We start from the raw sequence: 23,788 nt of genomic DNA on the forward strand, positions 1-23,788 counted from the left end.
TATTCTTTCCTATAGGGAGGCCTGAAGGTTTTTAGGCAAAATAACCCAATCAAAACATAAAGCTCCTTGAAAGTTGGAATATGCCAGGCATATTGGGCCAAAATCAATGATGGCCTATTGTATAGATAATAGAACAAACATGAAGGAAATTCTAAGAGATCTGATTTTTAGTAGTAAGTACACCATCATGTTTTCAGGATATGTGTCTTTTCAGATTCCACAATGGTTCTTTAGTTGTGGACATTACATCACAATAAATTGTGTAATTTAAAGTGTGTACTTTGTGTCTAATGTGAATTAATGAATGTTTTGTTGTCAGTGCTTACCTACCTGATCTATTGATGTGAGTATTGAACAAGAAAAAATATAATTTATTTTTAGAGAATAAAGAAAGTGCCAGAACTGTCAAGACAATAACTTTTGTGTCTGTTTCTCTTTATTACTACAGGCCGACTCCGATTAAGTCTGAGGCCGGTAACATCAACAGTGAGGACAAACCCAGCCTGCCTCTCTCCTTCCACACTGAGTCCAAACCTACAGTCACTGGGTCCTGATTGTGACAGTGGAGTCCAGTTTGCACCGCAGGCACCAGAGATGGCATCAGTGAAGCTGGAAGACTGCAGTCAAACACTGGAGCTGAACGTCAACATTAAAGATGAAGAAGAGGAGGAGAAGATTGGGAAATCTGTTTCTCATGGTAAGAGCAGGTTCTGTCTAACTAAGTTTGTTGTATTCATTTATCTATAAGTTCTCTTCATAAGTTAGACCTCCATAAGTTATGACCCAGTCTATTGCTAGGTTGAATTCTACATAAATGAATTCATAAGTACAGCCAGAAGAGGACTGGCCACCCCTCTGAGCCTGGTTCCTCTCTAGGTTTCTTCCTAGGCTCCTGCCTTCTAGGGACTTTTTCCTAGCCAATGTGCTTCTACATCTGCATTGCTTGCTCTTTGGGGTTGTAGGCTGGGTATCTTGTAAAGCACTTAGTGAAAACTGCTTATGTAAAAAAGGCATTTGATTGACATGTATATCACACCAACTGACTGGTTCTTCTGATGTTGTTCACACAGGAGACCATGTTGAGACATTCTCTACATCCAGAGAGCAACAGCAGGAAGATCACAGAGCTAAGAGGTCTCACCGCTGCCCACATTGTGAGGAGATTTTCCCAATTATATCAAAGCTAAAAATACACCTAAAAATACACACAGGAGAGAATCTGTATTCCTGTACTGACTGTGGGAAGACTTTCTCCCGATTGGATACCTTAAAAACACATGAACGTATACATACAGGAGAGAATCCGTATTCCTGTACTGACTGTGGGAAGACTTTCTCCCGATTGGATACCTTAAAAACACATGAACGTATACATACAGGAGATAATCCGTATTCCTGTACTGACTGTGGGAAGAGCTTCACAACATCAGGGACTCTGACAATTCATCAGAGAGTGCACACTGGAGAGAAGCCTTACTCCTGCTCTGACTGTGGGAAGAGGTTCTCTCAACAGATCCACTTACAAAAACACCAACATATACATACAGGAGAGAAGCCTTACTGCTGCTCTGACTGTGGGAAGAGTTTCTCTCAACAGAACCACTTAAAATGTCACCAGCGAATACATACAGGAGAGAAGCCTTATTCCTGCTCTGACTGTGGGAAGAGTTTCATCCGATTGGATATATTAAAATGCCACCAGCGAATACATACAGGAGAGAAGCCTTTCTCTTGCTCTGACTGTGGGAAGAGTTTCTCCCAACTGGGCAACTTAAAAACACACCAACTTATACATAAAGGAGAGAAGCCTTACTCCTGCTCTGAGTGTGGGAAGTGCTTCACAACATCAACTGATCTAAAAGTTCATCAGAGAACACACACAGGAGAGAAGCCTTACTACTGCTCTGACTGTGGGAAGAGTTTCTCCAGATTGTATACCTTAACAACACACCAACGTATACATAAAGGAGAGAAGCCTCATGAGTTCTCGCAGACCAGCTAAAATTAGTAATTACATCACTTAATTCGCTAGAGCACGATGAGACAAGGACACCCCGGCCGGCCAAACCCTCCACTAACCCAGACGATGCTGGGCCAATTGTGCGCCGCCTCATGGGTCTCCCGGTCACAGCCGGCTGGGATTGAACCCGGGGCTGCAGTGGCGCCTTAGCACTCATTGTTGAATTTGCGATTTTCAACTTATTGTGTAATGTTTATGGCCGATGAGCAACGATACGTTTTATCTATAATTTCTCTTCATATGACAAGGATTGAAAAGGATTTGCCAGTAGATTGCCGACTTGATGCATGATGACTGCTTGTCTAGCTTGCTAGCTAAGATTTTTAAAGTATGATGTTGACATGATTAGTCCAATCAAAGCTACGGTAGATATAACGTGTTTTGACGTCATTTTTTCTGTGACCAATGACCTTGAGCCTTCTTGGATGGGCACTTATAATGTAAGTCTATGGCAGCACCCAAGGGCCTACAATTTTCGAGCTCTACCCGTACATTTTGCGGTGACGTAGTGTCCCCATGAGTGACAGAACATTGAGCCAATCACGGCGCTACTGGAGAACATTACCAACCCCTACGCTCTGTATTTTCCGCTGGCTGCCCCACCGCCACAGAAAGCACTGAGCTAGGCCGAAACACCTGCATTTTGGAGCTGCCTCACTCAAAGCTAAAAAGAGACCGTGTTTGTATGGAGGCTTTATTAACTAAAATATGTATGTATATATATATATATATATATATATATATATACATATATATATTAATAACATTATAGTTACAGTAACCCCAAAATGTGTCCATGGATGTTTTATTTGTTTAAAGGTTGAATAAATACTATTACATTAGTTCGTAAGATAACCTTCCCTTTTGGCTATTTACTTTATCACAAAAGTAATATTGAATTGCGTTTGGTCGTTTGTCTACACAACCAAATAATAACTTTTGAAGGAGATGTATCTACTGCTTGGATAGTTCCATCTGTGCCACTGGCTTAGTCCTATTCTTTAACTTGGATTATTGGTTGAGATGGAGACGTGAATCGAACATATCAATTATTAAGATCCCTCAATCAATGTTCCCTCTAAATTTATTGGGCATTGAGCAAATTTCAGGTCTGCTGAGCACAAACTTGAATGTTGTCAAAATTCTGTGCAACTTCCTGTACCCGCTTTAAGTTTTAACAGAAAGCTACTTGATCATAATGTAGGACTACCAGAGTGGCCTACCATCAAAAACAATGGAGGAAAATGCATCCCATAATATTTTAACATAGAAATAACTGGTCTATCATTCAGCCTACAGTAGCAGCAAATGTGTGGTGTTCAATGTAAGCCTATATTCCATGAGACTTTTGTAAAAAAAAACATGCAGGGCTTGGCATTAACCTGTTAATCCACTTGTCCTTCAGACAAGGAGGTGACTCGTGTTGTTTGATGCAAGAAACCACTTTAGAAAACAAAATACATTATTATTCCCATACCGTTATCACAGAGAATCCCTCTGCCTATTGGCTACTTAGCTTATTCAAAACCTTCTCAAAATACAACACTGCCCCTTTAAGACATAAAATAAGCTCTTTACCTTACTCGCTTTTCAAAGGTAGCTAAAAATGCACACATTTTGTGCTCTTGTAGGAAGCAACCACTCCCCCATTGTTGACTAGAAATTAGCTATAACTGGGATAATAACTCACTTACTAGCAAAGGATATGAACACAATGTGCACAGGTGGCTACATGCAGCTCTCGCTTTGATCTCAAAACCAGCGCTGAGTCTACTGAGTCTTGCCTGTCAATGCTATAGAATCCTACTCCAATGCGCTCTGCCTACAAGAAAATCTCGTGCACAGTTAGTTTAGCGTGCTAAGTCTTGCATAGTTCATTTTGATTCAGTATGTTACATTTAATATTGCGTTGATTCGAGCACAATTCCCACAGTAGAGTGAAGTGTTGATTTGTGTTAATTTAAGGGGAAAACTAGAAAGTTAAGTGAAATTCAATCTCGTGCTTCTCTGCGCTGGCTGATTTTTCTACTGCAGGGAAGTCTGAGGGGAGCTGAGTGCCCGCGCAGGCGCGCAGTTTAGAGGGAATATTGCGCCTCAAATTATTCTCAAGATAGCACATTGGTAATAGTCAGTGACAAATATAAATGCTAAGCAGGGCTAGGTTAAAGGGAATACACAGTGAAAACTGCATTTATATTGTATTTATTTTGAACTAAGGCAGATGTAATCACCAAAGTCTGAAAAATCACTAATTAAATCAATCAATCAATCAATAAATATTACTGTGTGTTGAGCTGTATCTGAACAGCCAATCACGTGTTTTACTTTGCCTCAGGTGAGGTGACATCAGCTCACCTACTCATTATAATATGTCCACCTTGGATGACAGACCAAAAGGATAGCTGTAGATACGTCAACTCTCCACTAGGAGGTGCTGCACAGCCTATTGTCTTTTCTCAAATCAAATCAAATCACATTTTATTGGCCACATGCACCAAATACAACAGGTGCAGACATTACAGTGAAATGCTTACTTACAGCCCTTAACCAACAGTGCATTTATTTTTAATAAAAAAGTCAAATAAAACAACAAAAAAGTGTTGAGAAAAAAGAGCAGAAGTAAAATCAAATAACAGTAGGGAGGCTATATATACAGGGGGGTACCGGTGCAGAGTCAATGTGCGGGGGCACCGGCTAGTTGAGGTAGTTGAAGTAATATGTACATGTGGGTAGAGTTAAAGTGACTATGCATAAATAATTAACAGAGTAGCAGCAGTGTAAAAAGATGGGGTGGGGGGGCAGTGCAAATAGTCCGGGTAGCCATGATTAGCTGTTCAGGAGTCTTATGGCTTGGGGGTAGAAGCTGTTGAGAAGTCTTTTGGACCTAGACTTGGCACTCCGGTACCGCTTGCCGTGCGGTAGCAGAGAGAACAGTCTATGACTAGGGTGGCTGGAGTCAATTTTGAGGGCCTTCCTCTGACACCGCCTGGTATACAGGTCCTGGATGGCAGGAAGCTTGGCCCCAGTGATGTACTGGGCCGTACGCACTACCCTCTGTAGTGCCTTGCGGTCGGAGGCCAAGCAGTTGCCATACCAGGCGGTGATGCAACCAGTCAGGATGCTCTCGATGGTGCAGCTGTAGAATTTTTTGAGGATCTGAGGACCCATGCCGAATCTTTTCAGTCTCCTGAGGGGGAATAGGCTTTGTCGTGCCCTCTTCACGACTGTCTTGGTGTGTTTGGACCATGATAGTTCGTTGGTGATGTGGACACCAAGGAACTTGAAGCTCTCAACCTGTTCCACTACAGCCCCGTCGATGAGAATGGGGGCGTGCTCAGTCCTCTTTTTTTCCCTGTAGTCCACAATCATCTCCTTTGTCTTGGTCACGTTGAGGGAGAGGTTGTTATCCTGGCACCACACGGCCAGGTCTCTGACCTCCTCCCTATAGGCTGTCTCATCGTTGTCGGTGATCAGGCCTACCACTGTTGTGTCGTCGGCAAACTTAATGATGGTGTTGGAGTCGTGCCTGGCCATGCAGTCATGGGTGAACAGGGAGTACAGGAGGGGACTGAGCACGCACCCCTGAGGGGCCTCCGTGTTGAGGATCAGTGTGGCAGATGTGTTGTTACCTACCCTTACCACCTGGGGGCGGCCCGTCAGGAAGTCCAGGATCCAGTTGCAGAGGGAGGTAGGTGTTTAGTCCCAGGATCCTTAGCTCAGTGATGAGCTTTGAGGGCACTATGGTGTTGAATGCTGAGCTGTAGTCAATTAATAGCATTCTCACGTAGGTGTTCCTCTTGTCCAGGTAGGAAAGGGCAGTGTGGAGTGCAATAGAGATTGCATCATCTATGGATCTGTTGGAGCGGTATGCAAATTGGAGTGGGTCTAGGGTTTCTGGGATAATGATGTTGATGTGAGCCATGACCAGCCTTTCAAAGCACTTCATGGCTACAGACGTCAGTGCTACGGGTCGGTAGACAAAAACTTTGGATGTAAAATTACAAATACTTATAATAAACAAAATATTTAAGTATGAAAATGTATGCACTCACTAACTGTAAGTCGCTCTGGATAAGAGCGTCTGCTAAATGACTAAAATGTAATGTAAATGTAGTCATTTAGGCAGGTTATCTTAGTGTCCTTGGGCACGAGGACTATGGTGGTCTGCTTGAAACATGTTGGTATTACAGACTCAGTCAGGGACATGTTGAAAATGTCAGTGAAGACACTTGCCAGTTGGTCAGCACATGCTCGGAGTACACGTCCTGGTAATCCGTCTGGCCCTGCGGCCTTGTGAATGTTGACCTAGTGGATATAACGTTGAAGATCTGATGTTGTTTCAAAGGTACAAATTCAACATATATTCAACCTATTTATACAAGGTTTAAGAAAATTGGTTAACATGATGCCATAATCCTGTGGTTGAAATTTGACCGTCAAAACAACCGTTTTTGCAAATCCAATGTACAGTATTCTACACGTACATTCCACGTCACAATACGTTGACAAATTATGTTGAAACAACGTTGATTCAACCGGTTTGTGCCCAGTTGGCACCTTGTCAGTTGTGCTGTGTTTTGTTAGCTTCTACTGAAAATATATTGAGATGCTCTTGGATTTGCCCTTAGGGTTGAATACCCTCTGGATTCTCAGATTGAAACAATTTGTGGTGAGAACCAATATAGATAATTAGATATGATATTGATTTCGTTTGATATAGATATGAGCAAGGCATATTGTGATATCGGTTTATCCTTGCTGTTAACCTACACTTAAAGGTATAGTAGAACAACCTACGTGACCGTTGCTGCAGGCTCAAAACCTTCTCAATTTAGCATAGCTAACCGCTTGACCATGGGCTATCAATTGATTCCTATAGGTTAGACACCCAGAACAATCACACTTGGCCCAATGAGCATTCAGCAAGCAGTTTTCTGGACTTCACAAAGCCATGGAAGTGAAGAGTTGCATTGTTATTCATTGAAACAGATATGATATCAGTGGAGGCTGCTGAGAGGAGGACGGCTCATAATAATGACTGGAACAGAGTGAATGGAATGGCATCAAACATCTGGAAACCATGTGTTTGATGTATTTGATATTGATATATATTTTCCATATTGCTGCCCATCACTTAAAACAATGGAGTCTGAAAGTTGACTGGGTGGTACTGCTTCCCTCTGCAGTTTTCTGTGGGAATGAGCAAGTAGACAACATGTATCAAATAGAGATGGTGTGATGATCAGTTTTCACCACTAGTTTGGGATAATTTTTTTCTACTAAATTACTATTTCTTTAATGTTAAACAGGCTATGAAACGACTGACTACATGTGTTTATTAAATTGTCTTTTCAAAACTAGATTTGTTTTGTTAGTCATTGATAACGAATTAGTTTGGAAAACCACTTTCAAGCCAACTAAATTGATCTGCCAATGAAAAATAAAGTTTGTATATGAATTTGTGCTGGTCAAACAGCTGTAAGACCTGCTAGAGTACTGTAACTTTATTGATCTACTGAATCATTTTAGTTTTGGGGGGTTATCTTTACAGTAAATATAATGCTTTTTGTTTAATTCATGGAATTCAAATTAATATATATCTGTATTTATCTACTCAATACATGTCACGACACCTCTACACATTGGGACAAGCCAATTTGCTAGTCACCAATATTCTCTAAATCAAATTAGTGATGGCTGTTTATGATGGCTGTCTTATGGCCTGGAGATAGAAGCTGTTTCATTTTCTCGGTCCCCTGTACTGTCTCGGAGACGGTTAGTCCATCAGTCCAATAGATGTCGCTGACTGTTGCACTGTGGTAGTGGGGGACAGGAAGTTCCGGGTTGACGCGCATCATTCTTCATAATAAAGAAAACGCCAGAACTCTGCTGTCCATTTGTCTTTATTACTAGAGGTATGTAAAAGCACGTTTAAACTGTCTAATATCGAAAGAACGTCATAACATGTTAGATAACAAATCCGTCAAGGTATAATCACGTTTGGGAAAGGTTTTGTCTTATTTTTCTGGGTAGAACGTGATCAAAAAAAATTCAAGCACACGGCACCGTGTCCACCACACGTTTTCATTTGTGAGGCTTTCCGGGTTCGTATATAGCTCAGTGGGTTTCGCCTGGGGATGTTAAGTACAATTTTTTTGGGGAAAGTTGCAGATAGAAATGCCCTGAATAGAACTGACATGATTCATTAGAATCAGAGGCATGTTTGTTCTACATAATATATTTGTATCTGAATGTGGCCAACGTCTCCGTCCTCCTGCTGGACGCAGCCCTGGTACCCGCTTGTCCCTATGTATGTGAAGCTAGTCATAATAATGATTAGTCACAATAGTGGAATTTGCAGTTCACCCTCAAAATAAAAAGCCTCGTTGAAAGTGATGCAAACTGATACAAAATAGTGGAATCATGTAAAATTACACTAGATAACGCCAAACATGGTTGGAATGTTGTTACTTAATTTAAAAGGAACTACAATAATTAATTAATCGGAAAAAAACTGTTGAAATCCCACTGTGGAGGTATTAGACCACCATAATTGTTTTTATTTTTATTTTATCATTTATCAGACGCTCTTATCCAGAGCGACTTACAGGAGCAATTAGGGTTAAGTGCCTTGCTCAAGGGCACATCGACAGATTTTTCACCTAGTCGGCTCGGGGATTAGAACCAGCGACCTTTCGGTTACTGGCACAACGCTCTTAACCACTAAGCTACCTGCCACCCATGCATTGGGGGCATTCTTATATGCACTTATGAAACGGGTTGGATTGTGCTCCCATGGAACGGGTGACACCCACAGAAAACAATTATCAAGAGTTAACACAAATATTAGCGTCTTAGCTCTTATTGCAGGACTTTAACTGTGAAAAATCACCTTCCCAGTCAGTCTATTGCAGGGGTGCTCCAGTACTATTTGAGAAGGTCCGGTCACACAAATTTCCTAGGTGGAAAAGTTCCGGATGGATATTGTCATTTATTGGCGTAGTAACACACTTGTGACCCCAAACTGTTCACAACCTTCTTGTTGGCGGAGTGAACATTTAGCTGTTTTAAAGCAAATTTCCTGCAATTCTACACGTTTCCATGTCTTATGTGTGTTTATATGATACCAGGGGTTGAAGCCCAACCCCAAAAAAATAATTATATGTATATTTTTTGGGACCTGGGGTCCATACTGACCCCGTTCTGGTTCCGGACGCGGTCCGCCAGTTGAATATGGAGGGGCTTTTGTTTGTATTGGACATTCATATTACACTGTACAGCCCTACCTATGTATTGTTCAGCCTACTCAGTGACACCCACAGAACACAACTATGTAGAGTTTACACAAGTATTAACGTCTCAGCTCTATTGCAGGACTCTGAAACCACTGTTGTCCGGGAGTTTAACAACAGTACAGTATAACGTACTGTATTGTACTCTACTTTACTCTGATGTACTCTGTCAGGGCCGGGCGATATGGAATAAAAATCATACAGCTGTATCTTGAGTTTTTTAAACTTATTGGTGATTCAAGATATCTCAAAAAAAAAAATTTCTCTAAGTAAGCGTTGGACAATTAAAGGTCAAATACACTGCATTTCAAACAGTCAGCAATCTAATGAATTGAGGGCTTGTGAAGTTATACCTAAGCTAAATATAACCCATCCACAACCATAAGACCCACTGATTATTGTATTAATTCATCAAAATAGTTTAACCTGCTTTTTTGTTGTTTTTGCAATAATCACTGATCTGGCATTCAAGTCTGTCTATAAAAATGCCCTTTTTTGTTTCAAATGTAACTTGAACACTGCATTAGCACATTCACTAATAATGACTAACTTCTTGTAGCAGGCATTAGGCTATAGAAAATGAACACCGGTCTCATCAACAATCTCTCAAGCCCACGTGCTAGTGATTAACCAGCTAATCTTTATATGTCAAGTTTAGCCAACTTGGATCTGTTTGCTAACAAGGTTGAACAGTTGAGTTGTTATTAACACACCATTCTGTCTGTCTCCAACTGTTTGAAAAGCATGTTAGCCTGTCCACTTTGTTCAGATGTTGAAATCAAGTGGCCTATCTTATTTCTCAGAATGAGAACGAGTTGCTAATTCCTTACAGTGCATTCGGAAAGTATTCAGACCCCTTCCTTTTTCCACATTTTGTTACATTAGCCTTATTCTAAAATGGATGAAATTCATTTTTTCCCCATCAATCTAGACACAATACCCCATAATGACAAAGCGAAAATACACAACAGAAATGCTTTATTTACATAAGTATTCAGACCCTTTGCTATGAGACTCAAAATTGAGCTCAGGTGCATCTTGTTTCCATTGATCATCCTTGAGATGTTTCTACAACTTGATTGTTGTCCACCTGTGGTATTCATTTGATTCAATTGATTGGAAATGATTTGGAAAGGCACACACCTGTCTATATAAGGTCCCACAGTTGATAGTGCATGTCAGAGCAAAAACCAAGCCATGAGGTCGAAGGAATTGTCCGTAGAGCTCTGAGACAGGAGTGACTCTTCCTAGAGCTGGCCGCCCGGCCAAACTGAGCAATTAGGGGAGAAGGCACATGACAGCCCGCTTGGAGTTTGCCAAAAGGCACCTAAAGGACTCTAAGACCATGAGAATCAAGATTCTCTGGTCTGATGAAACCAAGATTGAACTCATTGGCTTTAATGCCAAGTGTTACATTTGGAGGAAACCTGGCACCATCCTTACAGTGAAGCATGGTGGTGGCAGCATCACCCTTGATGAAAACCTACTAAGGACCTCAGACTGGGGCGAAGGTTCATCTTCCAACAGCGACCCTAAGCTCACCGCCAAGACAATGCTGGAGTGCCTTTGGGACAAGTCTCTGAATGTCCTTGAGTGGCCCAGCCAGAGCCCGGACTTGAACCAGATCGAACATCTCTGGAGAGACCTGAAAATGGCTGTACAGCGATGCTCCCCATCCAACCTGAAAGAGCTTGAGAGGATCTGCAGAGAAGAATGGGAGAAACTCTCCAAATACAGGTGTGCCAAGCTTGTAGCGTCATAACGAAGAAGACTCAAGGCTGTAATCGCTGCCATAGGTGCTTCAACAAAGTACTGAGTAAAGGGTCTGAATACTTATGTAAATGTGTTATATCATTTTTATTTTTTTTTATTTTTACATTTGCCAAAACTTCTACAAAGCTGTTTTTGCTTTGTCATTATGGGGTATTGTCTGTAGATTGATGAGGGAAAAAAACAATTTAATCAATTTTACAATAAGGCTGTAAGGTAACAAAATGTGGAAAAAGTCAAGGGGTCTGAATATTTTCCAAATGCATTGTATATGAATTTAGGACATTTACAATAGGTTAAGTGCATTTACGTTGTGTAACCTAATTTATAGTGTGAACTTTGATATGAATTGAATGGTTTGTTGTCAATGCTTAGCTACCTGATCTAATATAGTTTGAGAATAAAGAAAGTGCCAGAACTTTCAAGACAAATTTTTGTGTCCGTTTCTCTTTATTACTACAGGCCGACTAGGATTAAGTCTGAGGCCGGTAACATCAACAGTGAGGACAAATCCAGTCTGCCTCTCTCCTTCCACACTGAGTCCAAACCTACAGTCACTGGGTCCTGATTGTGACAGTGTAGCCCAGTTTGCACTGCAGGAACCAGATATGGCATCAGTGAAGCTGGAAGACTGCAGTCAAACACTGGAGCTGAATGTCAACATTAAAGATGAAGAAGAGGAGGAGAAGATTGGGAAATCTGTTTCTCATGGTAAGAGCAGGTTCTATCTATAAGTTATCTTCAGAAGTTGGACCTCCATATGTTATGACCCAGTCTATTGAATTGTGTAAATTTGACAGCACATATCCCTGAACGACTGGGCTATCTGGAACACTCAGAGATTAGACTAAAAAGTGAAGTAGAAAAACTGCCAGTGTTTTAAAGTTCTATGAAATGAGTCTGTGTAGTTACTATCCCTTGTGATAGTTAGTGGAGGATGATGTGGCTTATAATTTCCGCCCCATTTTGCCTTTTGCTGTTGAATTGCTTCTAGGGCTGACCCCATTTAGTCGACTGGTTGATTGTTTGGTCGATAGGCTGTTGGTCGACCAAGCTTTCTTTAGTTGAGCACTGGCAAATATATATACTATCGGTCATATGTTTTAGAACACCTACTTATTCAAGGGTTTTTCTTTATTTTTACTATTTTCTACATGGTAGAATAATAGTGAGACATCAAAACTATGAAAAAACACATATGGAATCATGTGGTAACCAAAAAAGTGTTAAACAAATTAAAATATATTTTATATTTGAGATTCTTCAAATAGCCACCATTCGTCTTGATGATAGCTTTGCACACTCTTGGCATTCTCTCAACCAGTTTCACCTGGAATGCTTTTCCAACAGTCTTGAAGGAGTTCCCACATATGCTGAGCACTTGTTGACTGCTTATCCTTCACTCTGCGGTCCGAATCATCCCAAACCATCTCAATTTGGTTGAGGTCAGGGGATTGTGGAGGCCAGGTCAACTGATGCAGCACTCCATCACTCTGGAGGTGTGTTGGGTCATTGTCCTGTTGAAAAACAAATGATAGTCCAACTAAGCCCAAACCAGATGGGATGGCGTATCGCTGCAGAATGCTGTGGTAGCCATGCTGGTTAAGTGTGCTTTGAATTCTAAATAAATTACAGTGTCACCAGCGAAGCACCCCCACACCATAACACCTCCTCCTCCATGCTTTACGGTGGGAAATACACATGAGGAGATCATCCGTTCACCCACACCGCATCTCACAAAGACACGGCGGTTGGAACCAGAACACCAATTTGGACTCCAGACCAGAGGACAAATTTCCACCGGTCTAATGTCCATTGTTCGTGTTTCTTGGCGGAAGCAAGTCTTTTCTTCTTATTGGTGTCCTTTAGTAGTGGTTTCTTTGCAGCAAATTGACCATGAAGGCCTGATTCACACAGTCTCCTCTGAACAGTTGATGTTGAGATGTGTCTGTTACTTGAACTCTGTGAAGCATTTATTTGGGCTGCAATTTCTGAGGCTGGTAACTCTAATGAACTTATCCTCTGCAGCAGAGGTAACTCTGGGTCTTCCATTCCTGTGGCGGTCCTCATGAGAGCCAGTTTCATCATAGTGCTTGATGGTTTTTGCGACTGCACTTAAAGAAACTTCTTGAAATTGTCAGTATTGACTGACCTTCATGTCTTAAAGTAATAATGGATTGGCGTTTCTCTTTGCTTATTTGAGCTGTTCTTGCCATAATATGGACTTGGTCTTTTACCAAATAGGGCTATCTTCTGTATACCTTGTCACAACAGAACTGATTGGCTCAAACGCATTAATTCCACAAATTAACTTTTAAGAAGGCACACCTGTTAATTGAAATGCATTCCAGGTGACTACCTCATGAAGCTGGTTGAGAGAATGCCATTTGGCAAATCTGACCATAATGATATCCTCCTGATTCCTGCTTACAAGCAAAAACTAAAGCAGGAAGCACCAGTGACTCGAGTAATAAAATAGTGGTCAGATGAAGCAGATGCTAAGCTACAGGACTGTTTTGCTAGCACAGACTGGAATATGTTCCGGGATTCTTCTGATGGCATTGAGGAGTACACCACATCAGTCACTGGCTTCATCAATAAGTGCATCGATGACGTCGTGCCCACAGTGACTGTAAGTACATACCCCAACCAGAAGCCATGGATTACAGGCAACATCCTCACTGAGCTAAAGGGTAGAGCTGCCGCTTTCAAGGAGCAGGACTCTAACCCGGAAGTTGATAAGAAATCCCGCTATGCCCTCCGATGAACCATCAAACAGGCAAAGCGTCAATACAGGACTAAGATCGAATCATACTACACCGGCTCCGACGCTCGTCAGATGTGGCAGGACTTGCAAACAATTATAGACTACAAATGGAAGCACAGCCGCGAGCTGCCCAGTGACACGAGCCTACCAGACGAGCTAAATTGCTTCTATGCTCGCTTCGAGGCAAGTAACACTGAAACATGCATGAGAGCATCAGCTGTTCCGGACGACTGTGTGATCACGCTCTCCGTAGCCGATGGAGTAAGACCTTTAAACAAGTCAACAAACGCATTACCAGGACGTGTAATCCGAGCATGCGCTGACCAACTGGCAAGTGTCTTCACTGACATTTTCAACCTCTCCCTGTCTGAGTCTGTAATACCAACATGTTTCAAGCAGAACACCATAGTCCCTGTGCCCAAGGACACTAACATAACCTGCCTAAATGACTACCGACCCGTAGCACTCACGTCTGTAGCCATTAAGTGCTTTGAAAGGCTGGTCATGGCTCACATCAACAACATTATCCCAGAAACCCTAGACCCACTCCAATTTGCATACCGCCCCAACAGATCCACAGATGATGCAATCTCTATTACGCTCCACACTGCCCTTTCACACCTATGTGAGAATGCTATTCATTGACTACAGCTCAGCGTTCAACACCATAGTGCCCTCAAAGCTCATCACTACGCTAAGGACCCTGGGACTAAACACCTACCTCCCTCTGCAACTGGATCCTGGACTTCCTGACGGGCCGCCCCCAGGTGGTAAGGGTAGGTAACAACACATCCGCCACGCTGATCCTCAGGGGTGCGTGCTCAGTCCCCTCCTGTACTCCCTGTTCACTCATGACTGCATGGCCAGGCACGACTCCAACACCATCATTAAGTTTGCCGATGACACAACTGTGGTTGGCCTGATCACCGACAACGACGAGACAGCCTATAGGGAGGAGGTCAGAGACCTGGCCGTGTGGTGCCAGGACAACGACCTCTCCCTCAACGTGATCAAGACAAAAGAGATGATTGTGGACTACAAGAAAAAGAAGTGGACCGAGCATGCCCCCATTCTCATCGACGGAGCTGTAGCGGAGCAGATTGAGAGCTTCAAGTTCCTTGGTGTCCACATCACCAACAAACTAACATAGTCCAAACACACCAAGACAGTCGTGAAGAGGGCACAACAAAACCTATTACCCCTAAGGAGACTGAAAATATTTGGCATGGGTCCTCAGATCCTCAAAAGGTTCTACAGCTGCACCATCGAGAGCAACCTGACTGGTTGCATCACTGCCTGGTATGGTTGCATCACCCCCCGCTACTCTTTGTTTATTATCTATGCATAGTTACTTTAATAACTCTACCTACATGTACATATTACCTCGACTAACCGGTGCCCCCGCACATTGACTTGGTACCGGTACCCCCTGTATATAGTCTCCCTATTGTTTTTTTAACTGCTGCTCTTTAATTATTTGTTACTTTTATTTCATATAATTTTATATTGTATTTTTTTGTGATTTTATTGGGGGTATTCTTTCTTAAAACTGCATTGTTGGTTAAGGGCTGGTAAGTAAGCATTTCACTGTAAGGTCTACACCTGTTGTATTTGGCGCATGTGAATAATACAATTTGATTTGATTTGAAGCTGTCATCTAGGTAAAGGGTGGCTATTTGACAAATCTCAAATATAAAATATATTTTGATTTGTTTAACACTTTTTTGGTTACTACATGATTCCATATGTGTTATTTCATAGTTCTGATGTCTTCACTATTATTCTAAAATGTAGAAAATAGTAAACATGAAGAAAAACCCTTGAATGAGTAGGTGTTCTTAAACTTTTACAAATGTATGGCACAGAAGGCCCCTGTCTGATTCACACCTGTCTGAGTGGACTAATCCATTGTGGAGGCCGTGGGGATGGCACACAAGACCCCTGTCTGATACACACTTGTCTGAGTGGACTAATCCATTGTGGAGGCCGTGGGGATCTGCCCACTTGGGGATCTGATACTATTTCTAATTATCTTAACTCATTGGACAGGAAAAGGCGCAACTCTTGCTCACCATAACATTTAAAAGTTTTTATTAAGCAAGTTTAAAAGATTGACGTTTGAATGGCATCAATCTTTTAAACGTGCTTAATAAAACGAATATTTTTTAATGGTGGGCGAGTGTTGCGCCTTTTCCTGTCCGATGATGTTTACAAATTTTTATGTTGCACCTCTACTCACGTTGGTTGAGCACCCTCAACTTCTTTCCAAAATTGATTGTCATTACTTACCATCACTGTGGACTTTGTCAAAGTAATTTTTTCTACGCCTCAAACAGAAAGTAAACAAAGTCTGTTTTTACATCCAGTGAGAATGACAATAGTTCCTCAATGTAGCCTATTTCAAAAATCTTTCCAGCTCTCTCCCTTCCGATAACGGCTCAGCATGAAAGGGGAAAAAATGTCATACTCTGATCCTGTGGAAAAGTCATCAAATAGGCCTACCTGATTACTTCTTATCCCTTGCGCAAAATAGCCTACAGATGTGTCTGTCTTTCCTGAGATCACTGGCATGGGAAACTCTGAGGGCCCAGCATATTTTATACAATGTTGCAAGTTTGCTAGCACAGGCCAGACCAAATTAATAGTTGATGCAATGTTTCAAGTTCCTTGTAGACAGGCCATGTGTAGCCAATGTGATTCATAGGAGATTATTTTCATCAGGATATTTTCTACCTGCAGGCTGCAATGTTTTTATTTGTTGTCTTTATGTACAGTAGGCCATTTTTACATATTGGCAATGGAAATAGAAGTAACTTTTAGAATTGTATCATTTTAATTTAGATATAAATTGTATTAACCACATGACGTTGATTTGAGATATAAAGACTTTATTATAAATTAAATAAAAACGGTTCCACGAAAATGTGCATATGAAAATCATAACTGGCACGCAGATCAGTAGAAATTGTACAATAATTTAGCACTCCAAATGGAAAAGGTTGCCGACCGCTGGTATCCTATTACCGGCAACTTCAGGACGGTAACGGCAGAATCTGAGAAGGCCAGCAGCAGCAGCGGGCGGAGGAGGAGTGTCGGGAACTGGTTTTATTCTTCTGGTTAGGCTATGTTGATCTCTGGCTCTCTCTTTAGTAATTTGTCTTGATTTTTTTTATTGCAGTACTTAAAGCATCAGACAAGCTCAGTAGCCTACATATAGTTGATTTTATTCAAACACAGGGTGTGTCTATACAGTGGGGAGAACAAGTATTTGATACACTGCCGATCTTGCAGGTTTTCCTATTTACAAAGCATGTAGAGGTCTGTAATTGTTTTATCATAGGTACACTTCAACTGTGAGAGACGGAATCTAAAACAGAAATCCAGAAAATCACATTGTATGATTTTTAAGTAATTTATTTGCATTTTATTGCATGACATAAGTATTTGATCACCTACCAACCAGTAAAAATTCCGGCTCTCACAGACCTGTTAGTTTTTCTTTAAGAAGCCCTCCTGTTCTCCACTTATTACCTGTATTAACTGCACCTGTTTGAACTCGTTACCCGTATAAAAGACACCTGTCCACACACTCAATCAAACAGACTCCAACCTCTCCACAATGGCCAAGACCAGAGAGCTGTGTAAGGACATCAGGGTTAAAATTGTAGACCTGCACAAGGCTGGGATGGGCTACAGGACAATAGGCAAGCAGCTTGGTGAGAAGGCAACAACGGTTTATTAGAAAATGGAAGAAGTTCAAGATGACGGTCAATCACCCTCAGTCTGGGGCTCCATGCAAGATCTCACCTAGTGGGGCATCAATGATCATGAGGAAGGTGAGGGATCAGCCCAGAACTACACGGCAGGACCTGGTCAATGACCTGAAGAGAGCTGGGACCACAGTCTCAAAGAAAACCATTAGTAACACACTACGCCGTCATGGATTAAAATCCTGCAACGCACGCAAGGTCCCCCTGCTCAAGCCAGCGCATGTCCAGGTCCGTCTGAAGTTTGCCAATGACCATCTGGATGATCCAGAGGAGGAATGGGAGAAGGTAATGTGGTCTGATGAGACAAAAATAGAGCTTTTTGGTCTAAACTCCACTCGGCATGTTTGGAGGAAGAAGAAGGATGAGTACAACCCCAAGAACACCATCCCAACCGTGAAGCATGGAGGTGGAAACATCATTCTTTGGGGATGCTTTTCTGCAAAGGGGACAGGACGACTGCACCGTATTGAGGGGAGGATGGATGGGGCCATGTATCGCGAGATCTTGGCCAACAACCTATTTCCCTCAGTAAGAGCATTGAAGATGGGTCGTGGCTGGGTCTTCCAGCATGACAACGACCCGAAACACACACCCAGGGCAACTAAGGAGTGGCTCCGTAAGAAGCATCTCAAGGTGCTGGAGTGGCCTAGCCAGTAGAAAATCTTTGGAGGGAGCTGAAAGTCCGTATTGCCCAGCGACAGCCCCGAAACCTGAAGGATCTGGAGAAGGTCTGTTTGGAGGAGTGGGCCAAAATCCCTGCTGCAGTGTGTGCAAACCTGGTCAAGACCTACAGGAAACGTATGATCTCTGTAATTGCAAACAAAGGTTTCTGTACCAAATATTAAGTTCTGCTTTTCTGATGTATCAAATACTTATGTCATGCAATAAAATGCAAATTAATTACTTAAAAATCATACAATGTGATTTTCTGGATTTTTGTTTTAGATTCCGTCTCTCACAGTTGAAGTGTACCTATGATAAAAATTACAGACCTCTACATACTTTGTAAGTAGGAAAACCTGCAAAATCGGCAGTGTATCAAATACTTGTTCTCCCCACTGTATATGGAAAAATACACGTTTTAACATTTTATACCAATCGATTGGTCAAAAGAACAGATGACTCTCGGTCGAGCAGGATTTGTTTTAGTCGAGGACAGCCTACTGATATGAAGTAATATGTATATCACACCAACTGACTGGTTCTTCTGATGTCGTTCACACAGGAGACCATGTTGAGACATTCTCTACATCCAGAGAGCAACAGCTGGAAGATCACAGAGCTAAGAGGTCTCACCCCTGCCCACACTGTGAGGAGATTTTCCCAATTCTATCAAAGCTAAAAATACACATAAAAATACACACAGGAGAGAATTTGTATTCCTGCACTGACTGTGGGAAGAGTTTAAAAACATCACAGGCTCTGACAGTTCATCAGAGAGTGCACACTGGAGAGAAACCTTACTCCTGCTCTGATTGTGGGGAGCGTTTCTCTCATCAGAGCAACTTAAAAACACATGAACGTATACACAGAGGAGAGAAGCCTTACTACTGCTCTGAATGTGGAAAATGCTTCACAACATCAACTGAGCTAAGAGTTCATCAGAGAACACACACAGGAGAGAAGCCTTACTTCTGCTCTGACTGTGGGAGGAGTTTCATAACATCAACGACTCTGACAGTTCACCAGAGAGTGCACACTGGAGAGAAACCTTACTACTGCTCCGACTGTGGAAAATGCTTCACAACATCAACTGAGCTAAGAGTTCATCAGAGAACACACACAGGAGAGAAGCCTTACTTCTGCTCTGACTGTGGGAGGAGTTTCATAACATCAAGGACTCTGACAGTTCATCAGAGAGTGCACACTGGAGAGAAACCTTACTACTGCTCTGACTGTGGGGAGAGTTTCTCTCAAAAGAGCAACTTTAAAACACACCAACGTATACACACAGGAGATAAGCCTTACTCCTGCTCTGACTGTGGGAAGAGTTTCTCTCAACAGATCCACTTAAAATGTCACCAGCGAATACACACAGGTGAGAAGCCTTACTCCTGCTCTGACTGTGGGAAGGGTTTCTCCCAACAGGGCAGCTTAAAAATACACCAACGTATACATAAAGGAGAGAAGCCTTTCTTCTGCTCTGACTGTGGGAAGTGCTTCACAACATCAACTGAGCTAAAAATTCATCAGAGAAGACACACAGGAGAGAAGCCTTACTTCTGCTCTGACTGTGGGAAGAGTTTCTCCCAATTGACTACCTTAAAAACACATCAACGTATACATAAAGGAGAGAAGCCTCATCAGATGTCTCAGACCAGCTAAGATTAAAGTCACTCCATCACTTCATTCTCACCTCATAAAGGAAGTAGTAACAGTGAATTTGATCAAATGAAGAAAGAGTAACACTATTGTAATCCTATTGTTTCTCACTGAGAACTTTGGAGAGGAAAGGGAGCGTTATATAATGTGTTTCTCACTGAGAACTTTGGAGAGGAAAGGGAGCGTTATAGAATGTATTTGGAAATTATCTTTCTCCATCTTTTTTTACTACAAAACATAGTGTCATGACTCTCCCTTGGTGATGCTTAAAGGCCTCGTATCAGCTTGGCAAATGGCCGACAACAACCAGACCCTCTTACCCACGGGGGGTTGTGCCGGTCTTTACACCTTAATACTGCCATAAATTAGAGATAGGAGAATCTATCTCTGGCTGGCTAGTATGGTGAAAGGAATGTCCTTTGTTTCAGAGACTTTTGCCGCCCAAAAACTTCAACATCCAACAATGAACATTGGAACAATATATTTCAGCATCCAAAAATTGGGAATAATGAGAAATGCAATATGGAAAATTAATGTATATTTTGTGATGTCATTAAACATTGTATAAAGGCGTTAGAACGAAAACAATGTGACTTGAAGAGCTTTTACACTGTGGATATCAGGTTTAAATCCTTTAGCTTGGGTAGAAAATATAAAGGAGGAAGACAATGTTTTCGTGAAGATAGGAATGTAATTTTAGCTTTCTAACAAAATCATAGTGATAATAATAATTTTGCCTCGTAACTAGCCACGCAGAGGGAGCTCAGAGAGCGTGTCAGTATGACGGAAACGCCCCTCTTTACCAGAGTGCATAAAAGACTGAGATAAGAATGATCAGATCAGACAAGACGGACCTCAAGCTGCAGCTGTTGTCCATATTGGTCCCGACCCTGAAAATCGACACGAGTTGAAGACGACAAAGTTGCCTCCACTAACAATCAATGTTACGGCTGAGTAGCTGTTCTAAGTACTGTATCTAAGAAGGTGAATTTAAGTGGGACCATCCTGTTACTCTCTTCAAACCATCGTCTACTACACTGCTTGCATCACCCCACTGCTTACATCTAAAAGGCCATCCGAAAAGAGAAGGCCCAATCGACCCTTCCCACGAAGACCTGGGTCCAACAGAGAGAACGAAGACAAACAGGTGAAAAGATTCATTACTTCTTACCAAACGGATGGCAGTTCTTGGTAAATTATTAGGATTACTATGAGCGTAGGTCCATGTGTATCCAAGTGTTTTTCTCTCACTTTAACTCGCCATCTTTTGTAACAAGTGTCATATTGTGTTAGTCCGCTAGGGACCCATTTTCATTGTATTAAGTTTCTAATCCCTACCTATACCGTGTATGTTTTTGCATCTTGTGTTATCATTTTTGATTAGTTAGTAAATAAATAATTGAATACATTTGTGTGGTATGGAATGATCAGTGAGTCCCGGGTTCGTGCAGACTTAGAGCTTACGACTTTTAGAATGAGACTGATATGAAGTAAATGATTAATAAATGACTGTTAAATTATGAGAGATATCTAGATATCTTTAGAGTTAATTCGGGAAACGATAACTTGTTAAACAATTTTTCCCGTGGTGCCCCAAATTCCTAATGAGTTAATTGTTACATGATTAATTTAATCTAGTAACAATAAAACATGGTAGGTAATTATTCAGTAAATAATAGTCATCACAATAATGAAAGGCACATCACGACAATAGAAACACGCCATTTTCACATATGCTATAGTCGGTCCCTAGATGGGAGAACAGATGCTGCTGGAAGTGGTGTTGGAGGGCCAACAGGAGGCAGTCTTTCCTCTGGTCTAAAAAAATATCCCAATGCCCCAGGACAGTGATTGGGGACATTGCCCTGTGTGCCATTTTCGGATGGGACCTTAAATGGGTGCACCGACTCTCTGCGGTCACTAAAGATCCCAATGTCCTGGCTAAATTCCCAATCTGGCCCTCATACCATCATGGCCACCTAATCATCCCCAGCTGCCAATTGGCTCATTCATCCCCACTCCTCTCCCCTGTAACTATTCCCCAGGTTGTTGCTGTAAATAAGAATGTGTTCTCAGTCAACTTACCTGGTACAATAAGGGGGAAAATAAATATATAATTAAACATGAATGTGCACTGTTCAAAATATATCTCCAGTCAACGTTGTTGCTAGCACTTGCCCACAAAATAAAGCGTACCATCTGGGTTAATTTGGTTGAGTTTACGAAAACAGATCTAATACGAGTCTCATCCCAGATGAGGAATAAAATACTTTCAAAGCACATGTAATGTTTGCCTAAATACAATGTAATTACTAGTTGTTACACAGGATTTAGCTAGTTAAAATGAAGTATATCTTTAGGAGTAATTAATGTGTACCTATACAGTGCATTACCCATCCTGACAACCTGGCCCTCAATTTAAAGCTTGTGGAAGTGACATCCAAGTGGGAGAATAAATACACTAGTACACCACAGAGTATATGTAATATTTGCAAAAGTACAATGTCATTACTAGGTGTTACACATGATTTGGCTAGTTATAATGAAGTTTATCGTGAGGGGTACTTACTTGTAATTACAGTGAACCGATAGCCCCTGGTGGAAAAAGTACCCAGTTGTCAAAGTAAAGATACCTTAATAGAAAAGGACTGAAGTGAAAGTCACCCAGTAAAATACTTGAGCAAAACTCAAAGTATAAGGGTTTTAAATATACTTACGTATCAAAAGTAAAAATATAAATAATTTCACATTCCTTATATTAAGCAAACCAGATGGCACAACTTAAAACAATTGTAAACAAAATACAGTGGGGGAAAAAAGTGTTTAGTCAGCCACCAATTGTACAAGTTCTCCCACTTAAAAAGGTGAGAGAGGCCTGTAATTTTCATCATAGGTACACGTCAACTATGACAGACAAATTGAGAGAAAAAAATCTTTTTCTGAATTTATTTGCAAATTATGGTGGAAAATAAGTATTTGGTCACCTACAAACAAGCAAGATTTCTGGCTCTCACAGACCTGTAACTTCTTCTTTAAGAGGTTCCTCTGTCCTCCACTCGTTACCTGTATTAATGGCACCTGTTTGAACTTGTTATCAGTATAAAAGACACCTGTCCACAACCTCAAACAGTCACACTCCAAACTCCACTATGGCCAAGACCAAAGAGCTGTCAAAGGACACCAGAAACAAAATTGTAGACCTGCACCAGGCTGGGAAGACAGAATCTGCAATAGGTAAGCAGCTTGGTTTGAAGAAATCAACTGTGGGAGCAATTATTAGGAAATGGAAGACATACAAGACCACTGATAATCTCCCTCGATCTGGGGCTCCACGCAAGATCTCACCCCGTGGGGTCAAAATGATCACAAGAACGGTGAGCAAAAATCCCAGAACCACACGGGGGGACCTAGTGAATGACCTGCAGAGAGCTGGGACCAAAGTAACAAAGCCTACCATCAGTAACACACTACGCCGCCAGGGACTCAAATCCTGCAGTGCCAGACGTGTCCCCCTGCTTAAGCCAGTACATGTCCAGGCCCGTCTGAAGTTTGCTAGAGTGCATTTGGATGATCCAGAAGAGGATTGGGAGAATGTCATATGGTCAGATGAAACCAAAATAGAACTTTTTGGTAAAAACTCAACTCGTCGTGTTTGGAGGACAAAGAATGCTGAGTTGCATCCAAAGAACACCATACCTACTGTGAAGCATGGGGGTGGAAACATCATGCTTTGGGGCTGTTTTTCTGCAAAGGGACCAGGACGACTGATCCGTGTAAAGGAAAGAATGAATGGGGCCATGTATCGTGAGATTTTGAGTGAAAACCTCCTTCCATCAGCAAGGGCATT

At 41.7% G+C, this 23,788-nt stretch overlaps 1 protein-coding gene across 1 annotated transcript; it reads left to right on the plus strand.

Annotated features, from left to right (window-relative positions):
- The first annotated feature begins 7,872 nt into the window (after nucleotides 1-7,872).
- Nucleotides 7,873-21,348, plus strand: LOC311109686 (uncharacterized protein). Its single transcript, XM_084152648.1, has 3 exons — nucleotides 7,873-7,935; nucleotides 11,545-11,793; nucleotides 18,845-21,348. The coding sequence occupies exons 2-3, from the start codon at nucleotides 11,691-11,693 to the stop codon at nucleotides 19,942-19,944; spliced, it is 1,203 nt and encodes a 400-aa protein (XP_084008774.1). The 5' UTR covers nucleotides 7,873-7,935; nucleotides 11,545-11,690; the 3' UTR covers nucleotides 19,945-21,348.
- The last annotated feature ends 2,440 nt before the right edge of the window (nucleotides 21,349-23,788 follow it).

Source organism: Coregonus lavaretus (assembly GCF_964263955.1).
Source record: "Coregonus lavaretus genome assembly, chromosome: 35".
NCBI lineage: Eukaryota > Metazoa > Chordata > Actinopteri > Salmoniformes > Salmonidae > Coregonus > Coregonus lavaretus.

Excerpts from the sequence above, each read along its gene's own strand:
- LOC311109686 (XM_084152648.1), top strand. The coding sequence starts at position 11,691 with ATGGCATCAGTGAAGCTGGAAGACTGCAGTCAAACACTGGAGCTGAAT. Across the intron at positions 11,794-18,844 it reads TGGGAAATCTGTTTCTCATG|GAGACCATGTTGAGACATTC; the intron begins GTAAGAGCAGGT and ends TCGTTCACACAG.